Source organism: Jatropha curcas, chromosome 11 (genome assembly GCF_041381405.1).
Source record: "Jatropha curcas cultivar XTBG-Jc1 chromosome 11, XTBG_Jcur_1.0, whole genome shotgun sequence".
In the NCBI taxonomy this organism is placed as follows: Eukaryota; Viridiplantae; Streptophyta; class Magnoliopsida; order Malpighiales; family Euphorbiaceae; genus Jatropha; species Jatropha curcas.
Window position 1 is genome coordinate 8840900 of NC_143161.1, and position 13791 is coordinate 8854690.

Here is a 13791-nt window from a genome sequence, read left to right on the forward strand (position 1 = left end):
TTAACTACATCTAGTCGGTTTTGATGGTTTTTTTTTTTTTTTTAAAGTTTATGATGAATACAATTATGATATAAATTGAATATTGCATCCGGATTCCTTTAAATATCATCTAAATTACTGTAACTTTTTGAAAGGAAACATTCCAGATTTATTATCTGTGAAAAATAATAATTTGACAAAAACTCAGGAACTGAATCCTAAATATGAAAACGACCACACTGAATCGAGGCTCGAGCTGTAAGATGAGCCCCCATATTCATTTACTGTCTATTTTTATTATTATTTAACTCTAATCAGGTATAAACAAATTTAATCTAATAGTGTACAATTGGGTGAAGTATAAACTTCCACTAAAAGTATAAACTTCCACTAAAAGTTTCTCTTAAGTATGAGAGAAACTGAACGAAATTTTTTTAAAAGATGAAATTTTCTGTACCAAACATAATTTCTTCCCACCATTAGATTTAAACTAATTAAATATAAATCGTTAGATATAAAATTGATCAAATGACTTATTACTAGTAAAATAGGTTACCAAAAATTAGGATGTTTTTTTTATTAAATATATAAGTTACTATTTAATAGTGTAAATTGAAAAAAAAAAAAAAAAAAAAACTCTTTTCAACACAACTATACAAAAATAAAAATTTTGAAATTAAATAATAATTGATAAATAAACTATTTAAAATTAGAAAACAATATTAAATTTTTAACTTATCTTATTGTTAACACATTTATCATGTATTTATGTAATTGAAATTATATTATATATACATGACATCTCATACTCTTTTAAAAATAATTTTAAATTAAGGAAAATTATATAAATCAATTGTTATACTGTTTACTCATAATTTTTTTAAATAAAATTTATTTGGTTTTAGAGTTTGTATAACATAAAAAATTCATATGGCATGAACTTTACAACCTTTAATTTGTAAACTAGAATTTATATTTTGTACTTAATATATTTTTACAAGTTTTCATAATAAATCTTATATTATTTATGCCCATAATGTTTTTTTTTTTTTTTGTCTAATTTATAAACTTTGAGATTCTAATTAAGTTACTTATAATTAAAATTTTACTTGAAAATAATATATATTATATATTTTTGTCCTTCATATAAATCGATATCACAAAATAATTTATTATCAATAAACTGTGTGTGCATATGTAACTTACCATAACTAATGTACGTTTATATTAAAAATATTTTATATTTTTTTATAATATATATATATATATATATATATTGAATGATATTTCTTTTTTATAATATGTTCGAGGATAGAAGATAAATAAGATAAATGAAAAAATAAAGTTTAAAAATATATAGATAAAAATAGTAACAAGTTAAGTAACATATTACAATAAGTTTCTATAGACACGTGTCAATTATAGAGTATTTGTACCAATACGAAATTATTGCAACCTGTATACTGGTAAACACCTTTCTTAAATGAAAAGATCAATTACAAACTCATAATGCAAATTCAATTTATTTTTATTTTATATATGTATAATACATATCACTCCAAAAATAAATAATTAATAAAGATGTAAAATAACAAAATTAATAAATTTTAATATAAGCTGGTAAAATTACATCTTTAAAATTATTTTTTTTGTTAATAGAAATATACATAACTTATTAGCAAATTGATTATTTTGATAAGTTTATTACAAATGAAATCAATTTTTGAATAATTATTAGGATACTAATTTTAGGGGTGGCTACGGTTCCGGTTTCAAAAAAATCTAGTATCAGAACCGAACCGAAAACTGACGGTTCTAGGTACAATTTGAAACTGAACGGTTACAGTTGCCATTCTTTAACGGTTTCAAAATCGACAGTCTCGGTTGGTTCTCCAATTTATTTTTCGGCGAATCGTATAATTATAAAATAAAAAATTAGAGAACATTTTTTGTGAAAATTTAAAATTTAAATATTTATGAAATAATTTTTAGAAATAACTTAAAGAAAAATTAAAAAAAAAAAGCTTAACTTAATTCATTTGTTTTAAAAAAAGGCTCGAATTTTTTTTTTAAGAAAAAGGGCTTGAATTTAATTTATTTTTTTAAATGAAAAAAAGGTATTTATAGTAAACTCAAAAAATCAATTTTCTACAAAATACCCTTAAAACTAACGGTTATATAATTATTAAGAGGATTAATTTGGAGATTTCACAAAAATATTTTAAAAAAAATTATTGGAACTAGGTGAAACCGCTAATTCAAATCGTTAGAATCACCGATTCTAATCGGTTAGAAAAACCTCTGGTTCTAACCGATTCCGGTTGGTTTTTGTAACCACCGATTCACGGTTCTTTAAAAATTGAAACCGAACTGGATCGTAGATCCTCAGCTACAGTTCAGACCAGTTCCGGCTCCACACGGTTCAGTTTCAGTTCCAAAAACCATGAAATGGCGACCCCTAACTAATTTATTGATTCGTCTACCTTATTTTCCCAAATTTTATTTTAAAATTTTCTAAGGTTTTGGATTTTAGTGAAATAAAAGTTTTATAAAAAGAATGCAATAAATATAAAATAATAATAATAATAATATAATAATAATGTTATAACTTATATATATACTCCCACTTGAACTTTTGCAAATAGTACAAAAAATAAGAATAAACTTGCTTTGTAATAGAGGAACGAAACTCGAAGAAGTCTATTCCAAAGGTGATTTTAATAATTAAAAATAAATGAAAAGTGATGCAATAGAACTCCATCAACCATAGATTTTAGCTCAAGTTTTTTGTTGGTGTTCAAAAAGACAATTTACTGTTCAAAAAACCATAATTTATGCATATGGTTGAACAAACAAAAAGCCATTAGAGTTTAAATTTCTAATTTTTTAAACCATGTTTTGATAAGCAATAATGATTCAATTAAACTTATTATTAATCTAGTTAGTTTAGGAAAGACTTATCTTTATTCTATGGCTAACAATATTATTAGCCTCTCAATAAATAAATAAAAATGAATTTTATTATTTTGGTACGGTCTCCTGAACCCATTAGACTAGAACTAAATTCTGCTCGCACCGGATCAATTCTTTAAAAAATCAAACCCTCGACCCCATTTAAGAGAAATTAAAACTAAATTCTGCTCGCACTGAATCGCCTATTAAAAAAATTAAACCCTCAACCTCACTTAAGGGAAATGAACGTCGAACCACTTATCTTAACAATCATTGATAGATGATTTCTTAATAATATATATTACATATTAAGAGTCATATTGTAGTTTAAGAGGTTGGGTCCGGGACTTGGAGTTCTATAATTTTAGCGGCTATGAATAAATAAATAAATAAATAAAACCGGAATCAGAACTGGTTCCCAGGAAATTCGAAACCAGGACCAAACTTTGGGTTGGATTGGAGGGTTTAGTTCCAATTAGCAACTCGTCAAAATTAAAGAGATTTGTCTCGAAAACCGGCTGGCAGAACCAGCTGAATTTTGGTGGAACGCCATTTGGTACCATGGCTAGGTCTACATAAAATAGCGATTAATTAATAGGAAAAATTTACCCAGGCCAGGCCCATTACTTTATTTATGGATCAAATCAAAGACATTCTGTATTCTTATTGAAACGAGAGTATTTTCAATCATACATTTGAAAAAAAATAAAATTTGAACACTTTTTAGAAAATCCTTAATCTCATTTATTTGGTGCATAAATGAGTTCATTTACCTGGTTTAAGTAAGTTTTTCCTTAATTGATAATTATATGTCTTGTAAGTTACAACCCAAAAGGTTTAAGGGATTGAGGATTCAAAGTTGAAACCTTTAACAGCTTCTTGTTTTTTCATTAAGCATGATCTATCAAAAGAAAGGAATCAATGGCCAAAAAAGAAGACTATGATTAAAGCAAGAAGGTACATTTAAAGAAAAGCCTGTTGACTGCAAAAGAATAAAGCACCACACTTTTTTTGTCCTTCTAAAAGGAGAAGAGCTTCATATGGAAGAGCAAAGCAACACGGGGCAGTGGACACTAAGCAACAATTCAAGGAAACTAGAATATAATAAACAGTTAAAAGCACATGCAAAATTGCCAGATACATCCACAGTTCCTCAGAAATGTAAAAGCTTTTATAGGACTTGTCCAATTTCAATCTCTTTACCAAAAGTTTCTCTTTAGATGAAGTCTTAGAGAATAACAGGGTCAATGCAGTTTTTAGACAGGCAGTGGTTATGCAGAAAAAGGGAGCATGAAAAGGGCTTGAGACCCACTATTTTAGGACCACCTTCAAAATCTCATGCCAAAGTTTACAACAAGACGGGCAAGAAATGACAAATTTACAACAAAAGTTGTTTAATTTTTGCCCTCCTTTTAAGTATTTGAATGGAGAAAAAAAAAAAAAAAAAAAACAGAGTAGCAAGCAAATTTATTAATCCTATTGCAAAACCTGAAATGGGAACAGTTTTGTGGAAAATATAATATTTCATTGAGACCATGAATACACAATACAATCTAAACTAACCACCTCAAGAAAAAATCAAGTCAACTATAGTTTTCTAACAAAATTTCATTAGAAAAATTCAAAATCTAAATACGGACCTGATGATGACCTATCCAATTCTGTAGCTCCCCTGTCATTTGGAGCCAAGAATGACTTGAATGTCTGATTCAAAGATGAAAGATCAACTGGTTTTGGAATTTCTGGAGGATGAGTACTGCGAATGAGAGCCCAATTAATATTTTCAAAGAAAGGATGTTGTTTGATCTCTGTTGCACCTCTTTTGAATCCTAATCTCTTTTGTGGGTCCTTTACAAGCAGACCACGGATTAAATCCTTAGCAGAAAAACTTGCAGAGGATCCCTCTGGAAATTTTAGTGGCTGACCTACCACATTAAATAATGTCTCTCGGTTTCCAGATCCTTTAAATGGTGTCCTACCAAGTAGTAACTCATACAAGAAGATACCAAATGTCCACCAATCAACAGCACTCCCATGCCCGTCCCCTCTTATTATCTCAGGAGCTAAATATTCATGGGTACCCACAAATGACATGGAACGAGCACTAGTTGGTTCTGCAATAAGCACAGGAAGTGAATCTGTATTTAAAAATTTTGGCTTTTCAGTTTTCAATTTAGCTGTTTTGGGGTTGAAGAAACGAGGTTTAAAGCAAGATGGCTGCAAGCAAGAAGGCTCTACACAAACTGGTAATTTGCAAGATGGATCAATACATGATGGCTGGATACAGTATGAACTTATCTTACAAGATGGCTCAGTACTGGACTGAACAAGGGTAGGACTCACAAAGCATCTCAATGACAAATCAAAGTCTGAGAGCATAATATGCCCATCCTCTCTAACCAATACATTTTCAGGCTTCAAGTCTCTATAAATAACGCCCATCATGTGTAAATACTCGAGAGCAAGCAGCACTTCTGAAGCATAAAACCTAAAAAGGCAGAGAGGATTGTTACTACGAGGGTCAAGACTTTGTGAATACGAGGGTCGACCCAAAGAAAAATATTGTAAATCATCTAAAAGCATTAATATGATTGTCAAAGATAAACCCAACTTATTATTTAGGTGATTCTTGAAGAGCTCCATTTGAATAGTCAATTAAGTGGGCATTTACATGGATGCCTATCTATATCTTATGTGGAGCAGAATGCAAGAAATTATAAATGAGACTGCAATTTAATATACTTATCTTGTACTAACAGAACAGAACCAGTTATGATCAAGTACATATCAATTCAATTTTTGAAAAAACCAAATTAATTTTTGACTTATTACTCATCCTCATTTTACAACAACCAGCTAAAATTTTTATTAGTTATTGAAGTTAAGCCACAAACTTGCAACAAAATGCATTAGTCAAGAAACAAATAAAATTTTCATTCCATTATAAGGACCTTTCTTTCTGTCATCTTCTCTGGACAGTGCCATTATATTAATTATCAGCAAACAACAAAAAGACCTAATTGAATGACATTGTAAAACCAGAACTCTATAGAAAACATGCTTATCTCATAATTAGGAACTTACCTTGCAGCCTGCTCAGTAAAATGCCTGCCTGGCCGCCTCTGACGTAGGGTATGAAGATCCCCACCATTGCAAAACTCCATCAACAAGCAAGAAAACTTCTCAGTCTCAAAATGGGAATAAAGGGTAGGCAAAAAGGGATGATCCAACAAACCCAAAATCTCCCTTTCAGTTTGAGCTCTCAACAATTTTTTTCTTCCAGCTAACATTCCTTTATCCATCACTTTCATTGCAAACAAACAACCCATCCCTCTCAACTCAGCCAAATATACACTCCCTATATCCCCACAACCCAGTTTCTTCAACAACCTAAAATGGCCTAAACCCAACCCCAAGTCCCCATCTTTAGCTTTAACATGCTGTATTGCATCCCATTTAATGTCATTTCCTTTATGGGGTTTTGAAGGGCAAAAAGTCCTGAAACTAGCCTCATTTGTATCCAAACCCAAACTAATCTTTTCAATATCACTCTCTTTAGCTTCACTACCATCATTGCTTATATTGCTACTAATACTATTATCAGATGCAGAAATAGCACTACTGGAACTACACAAGCTAATAGTAACACTGAGATCTTGATAGCTGCCAGTGACAGATTCAGAGTCATCATTTTCAAGCTTTTTAGGTTGTTTATTCATAGTTGAAGGGAATGCAGGAAAACTAGTTGATAAAATGCGTGAAAGAAGAGGTTGGGTTGGTTAAAAATGGAGGTGACAGTCAAAATTGGAAATGGGGGAGTGACCGAGGTAGTCAAAGAGAGGGAGAGTAAGACGCGGGCTTAACACAAGCAGAAAGAGTTCAAATTTGAAACGTGATGAGAGAGTGAGATACCCAATGACTGTGAATTGGGGTTTGAGTCTCTCTCTATCTTTCTTCTTGTAGTTTTTTTTATGGTCTGTAAGCTATAACATTTCTTAGTAACAGGAGGAGGGAGTGTGTCCCAGTTCACGAGGGAGACAGAACCCTTTCAGATTATATACGTATATAAAATAAAATAGAGTATTAAATAAATAAATAGCCTTAACATAAGCCAATACCGTTAGTCTTGTTTTTACGACTGTGCATGCCGACAGGTAGATTAATTGTGACGTAGTCTTGTAGGTGTCAGCTAAAAATCAAAGCCGTTGATTAATTTCTTTTTTTGGCTCAAGGGAAATAGATTTTTTAATCTATAACTAATATATATATATATATATATATATATATATATATATATATATATATATATATATATATATATATTCTAGTTTTAGAACTCATGCAATGCGCGAAGCAAAATTAAAAGATGAAATAATATTTTGAGGCAACAATATAAATTTTTATAGTTGCAACTGGTTCTTTAATTGATTTGTATAATAAAATAACTTTTCCAGATCTTCTATGCTTGTATTGCTTTTTCAAAAACTTATTGCATATGATGTATACGGATGAGTTCATGAAGCATAAGAGAAAAGAAGGAAAAAGGCGGATTTTCTACTTTGAAGAAAAGAAGGGGATTTTCAAGGGGAGTGGTCGTAGCCTCGGCAAGATAAGAGGAGTGGAACTATGATTTGAGAAGACTTGATATCATCAGAGATTCTTATCTCATTCCATTCCAGTGGCTCAACCAGTAACCAATGGCGTCACGACATGGCATGGGGGGCTCGGAAAAATAACAACTAGGCCAGCAGTGGTTGAAGCAAAGTCAAGAGATTCGGCTGGGTCGCCTATTAGCGATTATAGTCTTCAATCTGCAAGTAGTGATAATTCTTCTGCTGTCGTAAACACTAGATCTTCCTTCCCTATATATTTCCTCTTTGCTTGCGTACCTGTCAAAATACTTGCCACCATACATTAACAGCATCAATGGGGGAACATGTTGCACTATCAGACTCCATTGATCAACGATATACATTAATAAAACAAGATCTAAATTTTTCAATCAAATAAAATCAAATATCATACTTTTTAGTAACAAACCTTCACAAATAAGGAACTAGACCCTCACTAAGAAGGGACAAAAGAACTCTAACTTGACACATTAAATACCCTAACTTGTAAAATAAATATATTAAAAACACTTATTGAATAATTGAAAAACATAAAATTGTAGTTACAAAAGTTATATTACTTGCATATCAGATTATAATTTTTAAATATATATAAAAAGCTAAACGTGTGTTTAGTTATAGAAAATAGTTTTTTTTTCTAGGAAAATAAATTTCTTAAAAAAATAAAAAAAATAGAAAATGAAAAACACCTTCACTTGTTTATAATAAAAATAAAAAAATACTTACTCGTCCTATTTTGTTTGCTTTTTATTTTTTTTTTTAGATGACTAAAATGTTTGCAAGGTTTCTAAATTTGTATATATAAATAATTATTTTTTTTCATAATAACCTTTATGATTGTTCATTAAACGAAGAGCTTTTAGTATCTTAATGAGTTATTAATAGTAAAGAAGGGTAAAATAACTTTTGTTGATTAAATTCTAAATATAAATATTTTGTCAAACCATGCAAACAAAATGAGATGGAGAAAATATATTTCAAATCAAAATTAAAAAACATTATCATAACTTTCATAATTTAAAGGAATAAAAGATTATAAAATAAATTTATTTAAAAATTTTAAATACTTACTATTAATTTATTTATAAAAATAATACCAATTTTATTAATATTATTGTAAATATATTTTTATGTACTAATAAAATTAACTACATATTAAAGCACAATATAATATTAAAAAATAAAATCATTTATTTAAGTTATTTAAATATTTTATATTATTTTATTAATAAAAATACTTTTAAAAAATTATAAACATTATAAATTTAATTAATCAATATGTATAAATTTATCTATGCACTTTATGAAGAAAACCTTATGGCACCGCAAACTTTGCGAAGGACTTGTTATGACTTGAAGTTATGAATTGGGATAACATAGTAGACCCTTCACATTAGCAATAATAATTTTTTAGTATTTTTGACATTTATATGCAAAATATTCACTTTACTTGTTGTTGTTATAATCTTTGGAATAATAACTTTCACATTTTTCGAATATTAAATAAGTGTTTAATCGATATAATTTTACAAGTTCTAGTGTTTAATAGAATAATTTTTGTTAATTGAAGTATTTAATGGTATAATTTTATAAATTGAAATATTCAATATGTCAAAATAAAAGTTAAGGGTGTATAAAGTTTTCTACATGTTTCAGTTTAAAAAATGAAGAACTAGCTAGAACTAAACCTTAAATGTACGGTTTCAGTTACTGTTCAGAACCAAATTGGCTACAGGTGCTGGTTTTAACTGATTTAATTTTGATTCGATTTTAATTTAAAATCAAACTGTAATCATCCCTAATTCGCAATGATGCATTTGGATAGACTTGACCGGTTCATTTTATTAGCAGTTTCAAACCTATTCATTGTCGGTTTTGGCGTGGTTCTAGGAGTGGCTAGGCTTTGCCTTTTCAGCCATTTTTAGTGTTATTTTTCTTTCATTGAATCATGACCTTCGAACGGATTTTAATAGTAAAAAGAATATGAACTGAAATTAAACCCAATTAAGTTTAAATCCAATTTAAAATCAAAACTTTTAGATTGATTGCAATTTTAATCCAACAGGTGACTACGCCAATACATAAATTTTTTTATCAGCAAATTAATTTATAAAAAACTTAATATTTATAGACAACTAAACACGAGCCATCAGGGTTCCTATACATCCAAACCTAACTTGAAAATGTTAAATAAAAAATTCTGAAAAACCAAAACAGATCAAAATAGAACAAATAAAAATTACTCCTTTTCTTGAGTTAGGAAAAGAGAATACGTAAACAAAATTTAAAATCAAAACTTTTAGATTGATTCCAATTTGAATCGGACCGGTGACAACCCCAATAGAGGTGACAATTTCCATTGAATTATGCTATATATGGTAAATTAAAAAGAAAATACAAAGGAATATTTGATTCCAGTGAATATTCTCAGCATATACAAATTATGTGGTGAGTGATTGAGAGTGAAGATGTGCACCTTTATAAATTATGATATGAGATGATGATGACAGAAAAAGAGAAGCAGATATTTATGAATATTTGAACACTCACTGTTTAGAGCTGTGGATGCAATTAATTTATTAATGAGTTGCTTCCATTTATTTATTGTACATAATAAAATAAGGATTATAAAAATGGAAAGTTGTAAATATATTAAACGGAGGCTAAATTATTAAAAAAACTCTAATTTTGCAGATAATTTTAATCTTACCATAAATTCAACTTTTTTTTTCGAGTACCCTGAATTTTAATTTTAGTTATAATAGTACCCTAATTTCAAATTGTACCCAATTAGTTATAATTTTTTTTTTAAAAAAAAATTCATAATAGCCAAGTAAAACAATAAATTCTAGTTAGTTATAAACATAGAATATTAGTTTAGGTTTTTATTTTGTCATTTTCTACACATGGAATTTAGTTAGGATTTATTGAAATTATACTTAAGTTAAATCTCTTTAAAAAATAGGTTTTATTCATTACGATATAATTTTATTTTTAGGGAATCATTACTTGTTGTCAATATTATATAAATAAATAAATAAATAAATTGTATTTTATTTTTAACATGAAAATATTATTTTTTATTTTAATATTGGGTATAATTTGAAAATAGTGTACTATTGTAACTAAAATTGAAATTCAGAGTACTAGAAGAAGAAAGTTGGATTTACGATCCAATTAAAATTATCCTTAAAATTTGAGGTTTTTTTTAATGATTTAGCCTTAAAATAACATCAAACAATAAAAATTCTACATCTTTGAAAGTTTATAAATAATCAAAACACATCTACAAGCCTCTCAACTATACAACTTTTAGCTATTGAATCCTTAAAGTTTTATTTTTTGTGAAGCCTTTATATTGTTATCGTTAGATAAGTTCTTAGTGTCACTAAAAATAATAGTACAAGGGCTTCATACGAACAAATAAAACTTTAAGGGCTTAATAAGTTAAAAGTTACAAAATTGAAGAGCTTTTAAATATGTTTGTCTCGTAAAGGTTAAAATATTAAAAAAACAAAAAACTTTGTAGGTGGTTTTAATTGTACCCTAAATCTAATTAACTTTCTTTATCCTAATATCTAGAAATTCAACTTTAATTACAATGACACCCTAAATTTTCCAGTTTTTAGCATATTATCACACCCATCGCCACTCTACCATTACCATTATATCATTATTAATACAAAAGAAATGTTTGAACTAAATTAATATGAAATAGGAAGTGAAATAGAATAAAATAGGAAATGAAATATGTAACATCCTCTTGAGTTGAGTCGGGTTGAACCAAACCTGGTTGGGGTAGAATGGATGATACGTGGACTTATGTGCAAATAAAGGTTAGGACTTGTTTGCATTAAAATATACAGCTTGGGTATTAAGTTGTAGCCTTTGTACACTTGAGGTACCAATTAGAGAGTTTACACAGCCAAATCACTTCTTCTAGAGACTACCCGTTCTTATCAACTCACTTTCCCATTTTCCCGTTTCTCCTTCTCTTCTTACTTGTCCCGCCCATTTTCTTTCCATTGTCAACATAGTTAAGCAGTAAGTCAACTTCAAGTAAGTAGAATTCCTTGAAGTGTGATGTTATTTCCTATTTCATTTAGTTATATTGGAGATGAGTTATGAGAATTCTTGTGTATAGGAGAAGAAAGTTCAAAAGTTGCAGAAAAGAGAAGCTGAAACAGAGTTCAAGCTTTTGACGTCAAGGTTTGATATCTCATGTTGTTTACTAGTTTCTTTGCATGTAAATTGTGTGGTGTGTTGCTAGTGAGATGATATGTTGCTTATTGTTGAGTGAGAAGATTGGATATGATGTGAAAACAGGGGATGAATATATGAAGTGGAAACAGAGTTTGCTGGAAATTTTACCAACAACTTCATCTTGATTTTGAACCCATTTAATGATGGAACTAGGAATTGTCATAGAAGAGTTATTTGTTCCTCTATGTGTTATCTTTACGTGGGCTTTTGAATCACTCAATTTGAAGTTGTATATTGAGAGTTATGGCCAAAAGAACACAGACTGCACAATCTGGAAACACGTCGCGCGCTCGCGCGGTCTGGAAAGCAAGTCGCGCTCGCGACTTTCACATGCGCGGTCGCGACTTTGGCCAAAAACTCTCTGACTCTCAAATGGCACATTTCGCGCTCGCGAACTCCACAAGTGCGCTCGCGACTTCATCTCGCGCTCGCGACTTGTGCTGCGCGGTCGCGACTTGAGCCAGAAACCTCTCTGACTCTCGATTGCACTTCTCGCGCTCGCGAGGTTTGAAGACGCGCTCGCGACTTCTCCCTGGGAAGCATCTCGCGCTCGCGACTTTTCCCTGCGCGCTCGCGACTTGTGTTTTCATGCATTTTGGACTTCATTTTCTATACAATTACATTCCTTTGCTCAACATGCATGCATCCAATCATTGTAAAACAAAAATATAATATAAGAACATGGATTAAAACAACATGTAAGCATTTATATGGTGTGAAATCAAATCAATATGATGAACTATGACGTTGTGAAACCATTTATGTGCTATTGTGTTACATTGTTGACATGCTAATCTTAAGCTCCATTGAGGTTAGGTAGAAACCATGTAGATAAGGCTATGTCGCGACATAGAATAGCAGATCTGCGCCCCATACAGTTTGGAACTCCGGCTACAGGCCGTTGAGTGGATATGATTAAACCGTGCGGTGCAAATCCGGTTAGGGGCACCAAAACGGACAATATTGGCATAGGCGAATCCGGTTCGGGGCCTATAGCATACAGTTTCATCCCGTTTCATACAGTTTATCTTATCACTTCGGTTTCGCTATAACCTTATGGAGCCATACAGATATTTTGACTTAATCATACAGTATAATAAAGAGAAAGAAAGACCATCAAAGTAAACTGAACATGTCATGATTTGTGTGCTTATCTGTGCTATATGTGTTTACATGGTTCTTTGACATATGTATTTGTTTATTTGTTTATTTTATATTGAGATATCCACTGAGCTTTATTAGCTCAGCGAGTTACCTGTTTAACTCGCAGGTTTTGAGACTGGTTCATAGAGAGTCGGATTACAACTGCTGAAGTTCATCTGTAGAAGACACGGTCTTCAGGGTAGCTAGTCATTTTACTGTATATCTTTTATCTATCCTTTTGATGGCATGTACAGGGCACACAGTTGGGCCCAAATCACTTTGTAAACAGTATCATGTCTTGTAAATATTATATACATTATTAATGTTATCAGCATCAACATGCTAGTATTTTCTATATACAGTATGAAGTCAGCATGATAGGACATACAGTCATCCAGTTTGTAGCGTCTCGACTCGGTTCATTCGGGTTTTCGGGTGGACCGGGAAGGGGTGTTACAAATTTTGGTATCAGAGCCCTAGGTTTAATTTCCTCGGGCTTGCATGCATAAGTCAGTATATGTACATGCCATGACTACCCTGATGAACTAAGCAGTTGTTGTTCTTTTAGGAGGATGTCACAAGAAGGGGAGAGTGAGTCACACGCCTCCAGAGCAGTGGAGGGTGAGGCTCCAGCAGCACCAGGTCAAGAGGTGTTGTTAAAGCAACTTGCAGACACTTTTCGACAGATTGCAGGGGTGATGCCTCAAGCACCCGTAATAGTAGAAAGAGAGAGAAAACCCCCATTGGAGAAGCTTAGAAAATATGGTGCAAAGGAATTCAAAGCGAGCAAAGATGATAGTCCCGAAGTAGCTGAGTATTGGCT

At 30.7% G+C, this 13791-nt stretch overlaps 1 protein-coding gene across 1 annotated transcript; it reads right to left on the reverse strand.

The window, feature by feature from the left end:
- Positions 1–4434: 4434 nt before the first annotated feature.
- On the reverse strand, positions 4435–6992 carry LOC149492511 (Protein kinase superfamily protein). The gene is made up of 2 exons (XM_089716668.1): positions 6016–6992; positions 4435–5419 (listed from the first exon to the last, which is right to left on the reverse strand). The coding sequence occupies exons 1-2, from the start codon at positions 6648–6650 to the stop codon at positions 4543–4545; spliced, it is 1512 nt and encodes a 503-aa protein (XP_089572794.1). The 5' UTR covers positions 6651–6992; the 3' UTR covers positions 4435–4542.
- Between the last annotated feature and the right edge of the window lie 6799 nt (positions 6993–13791).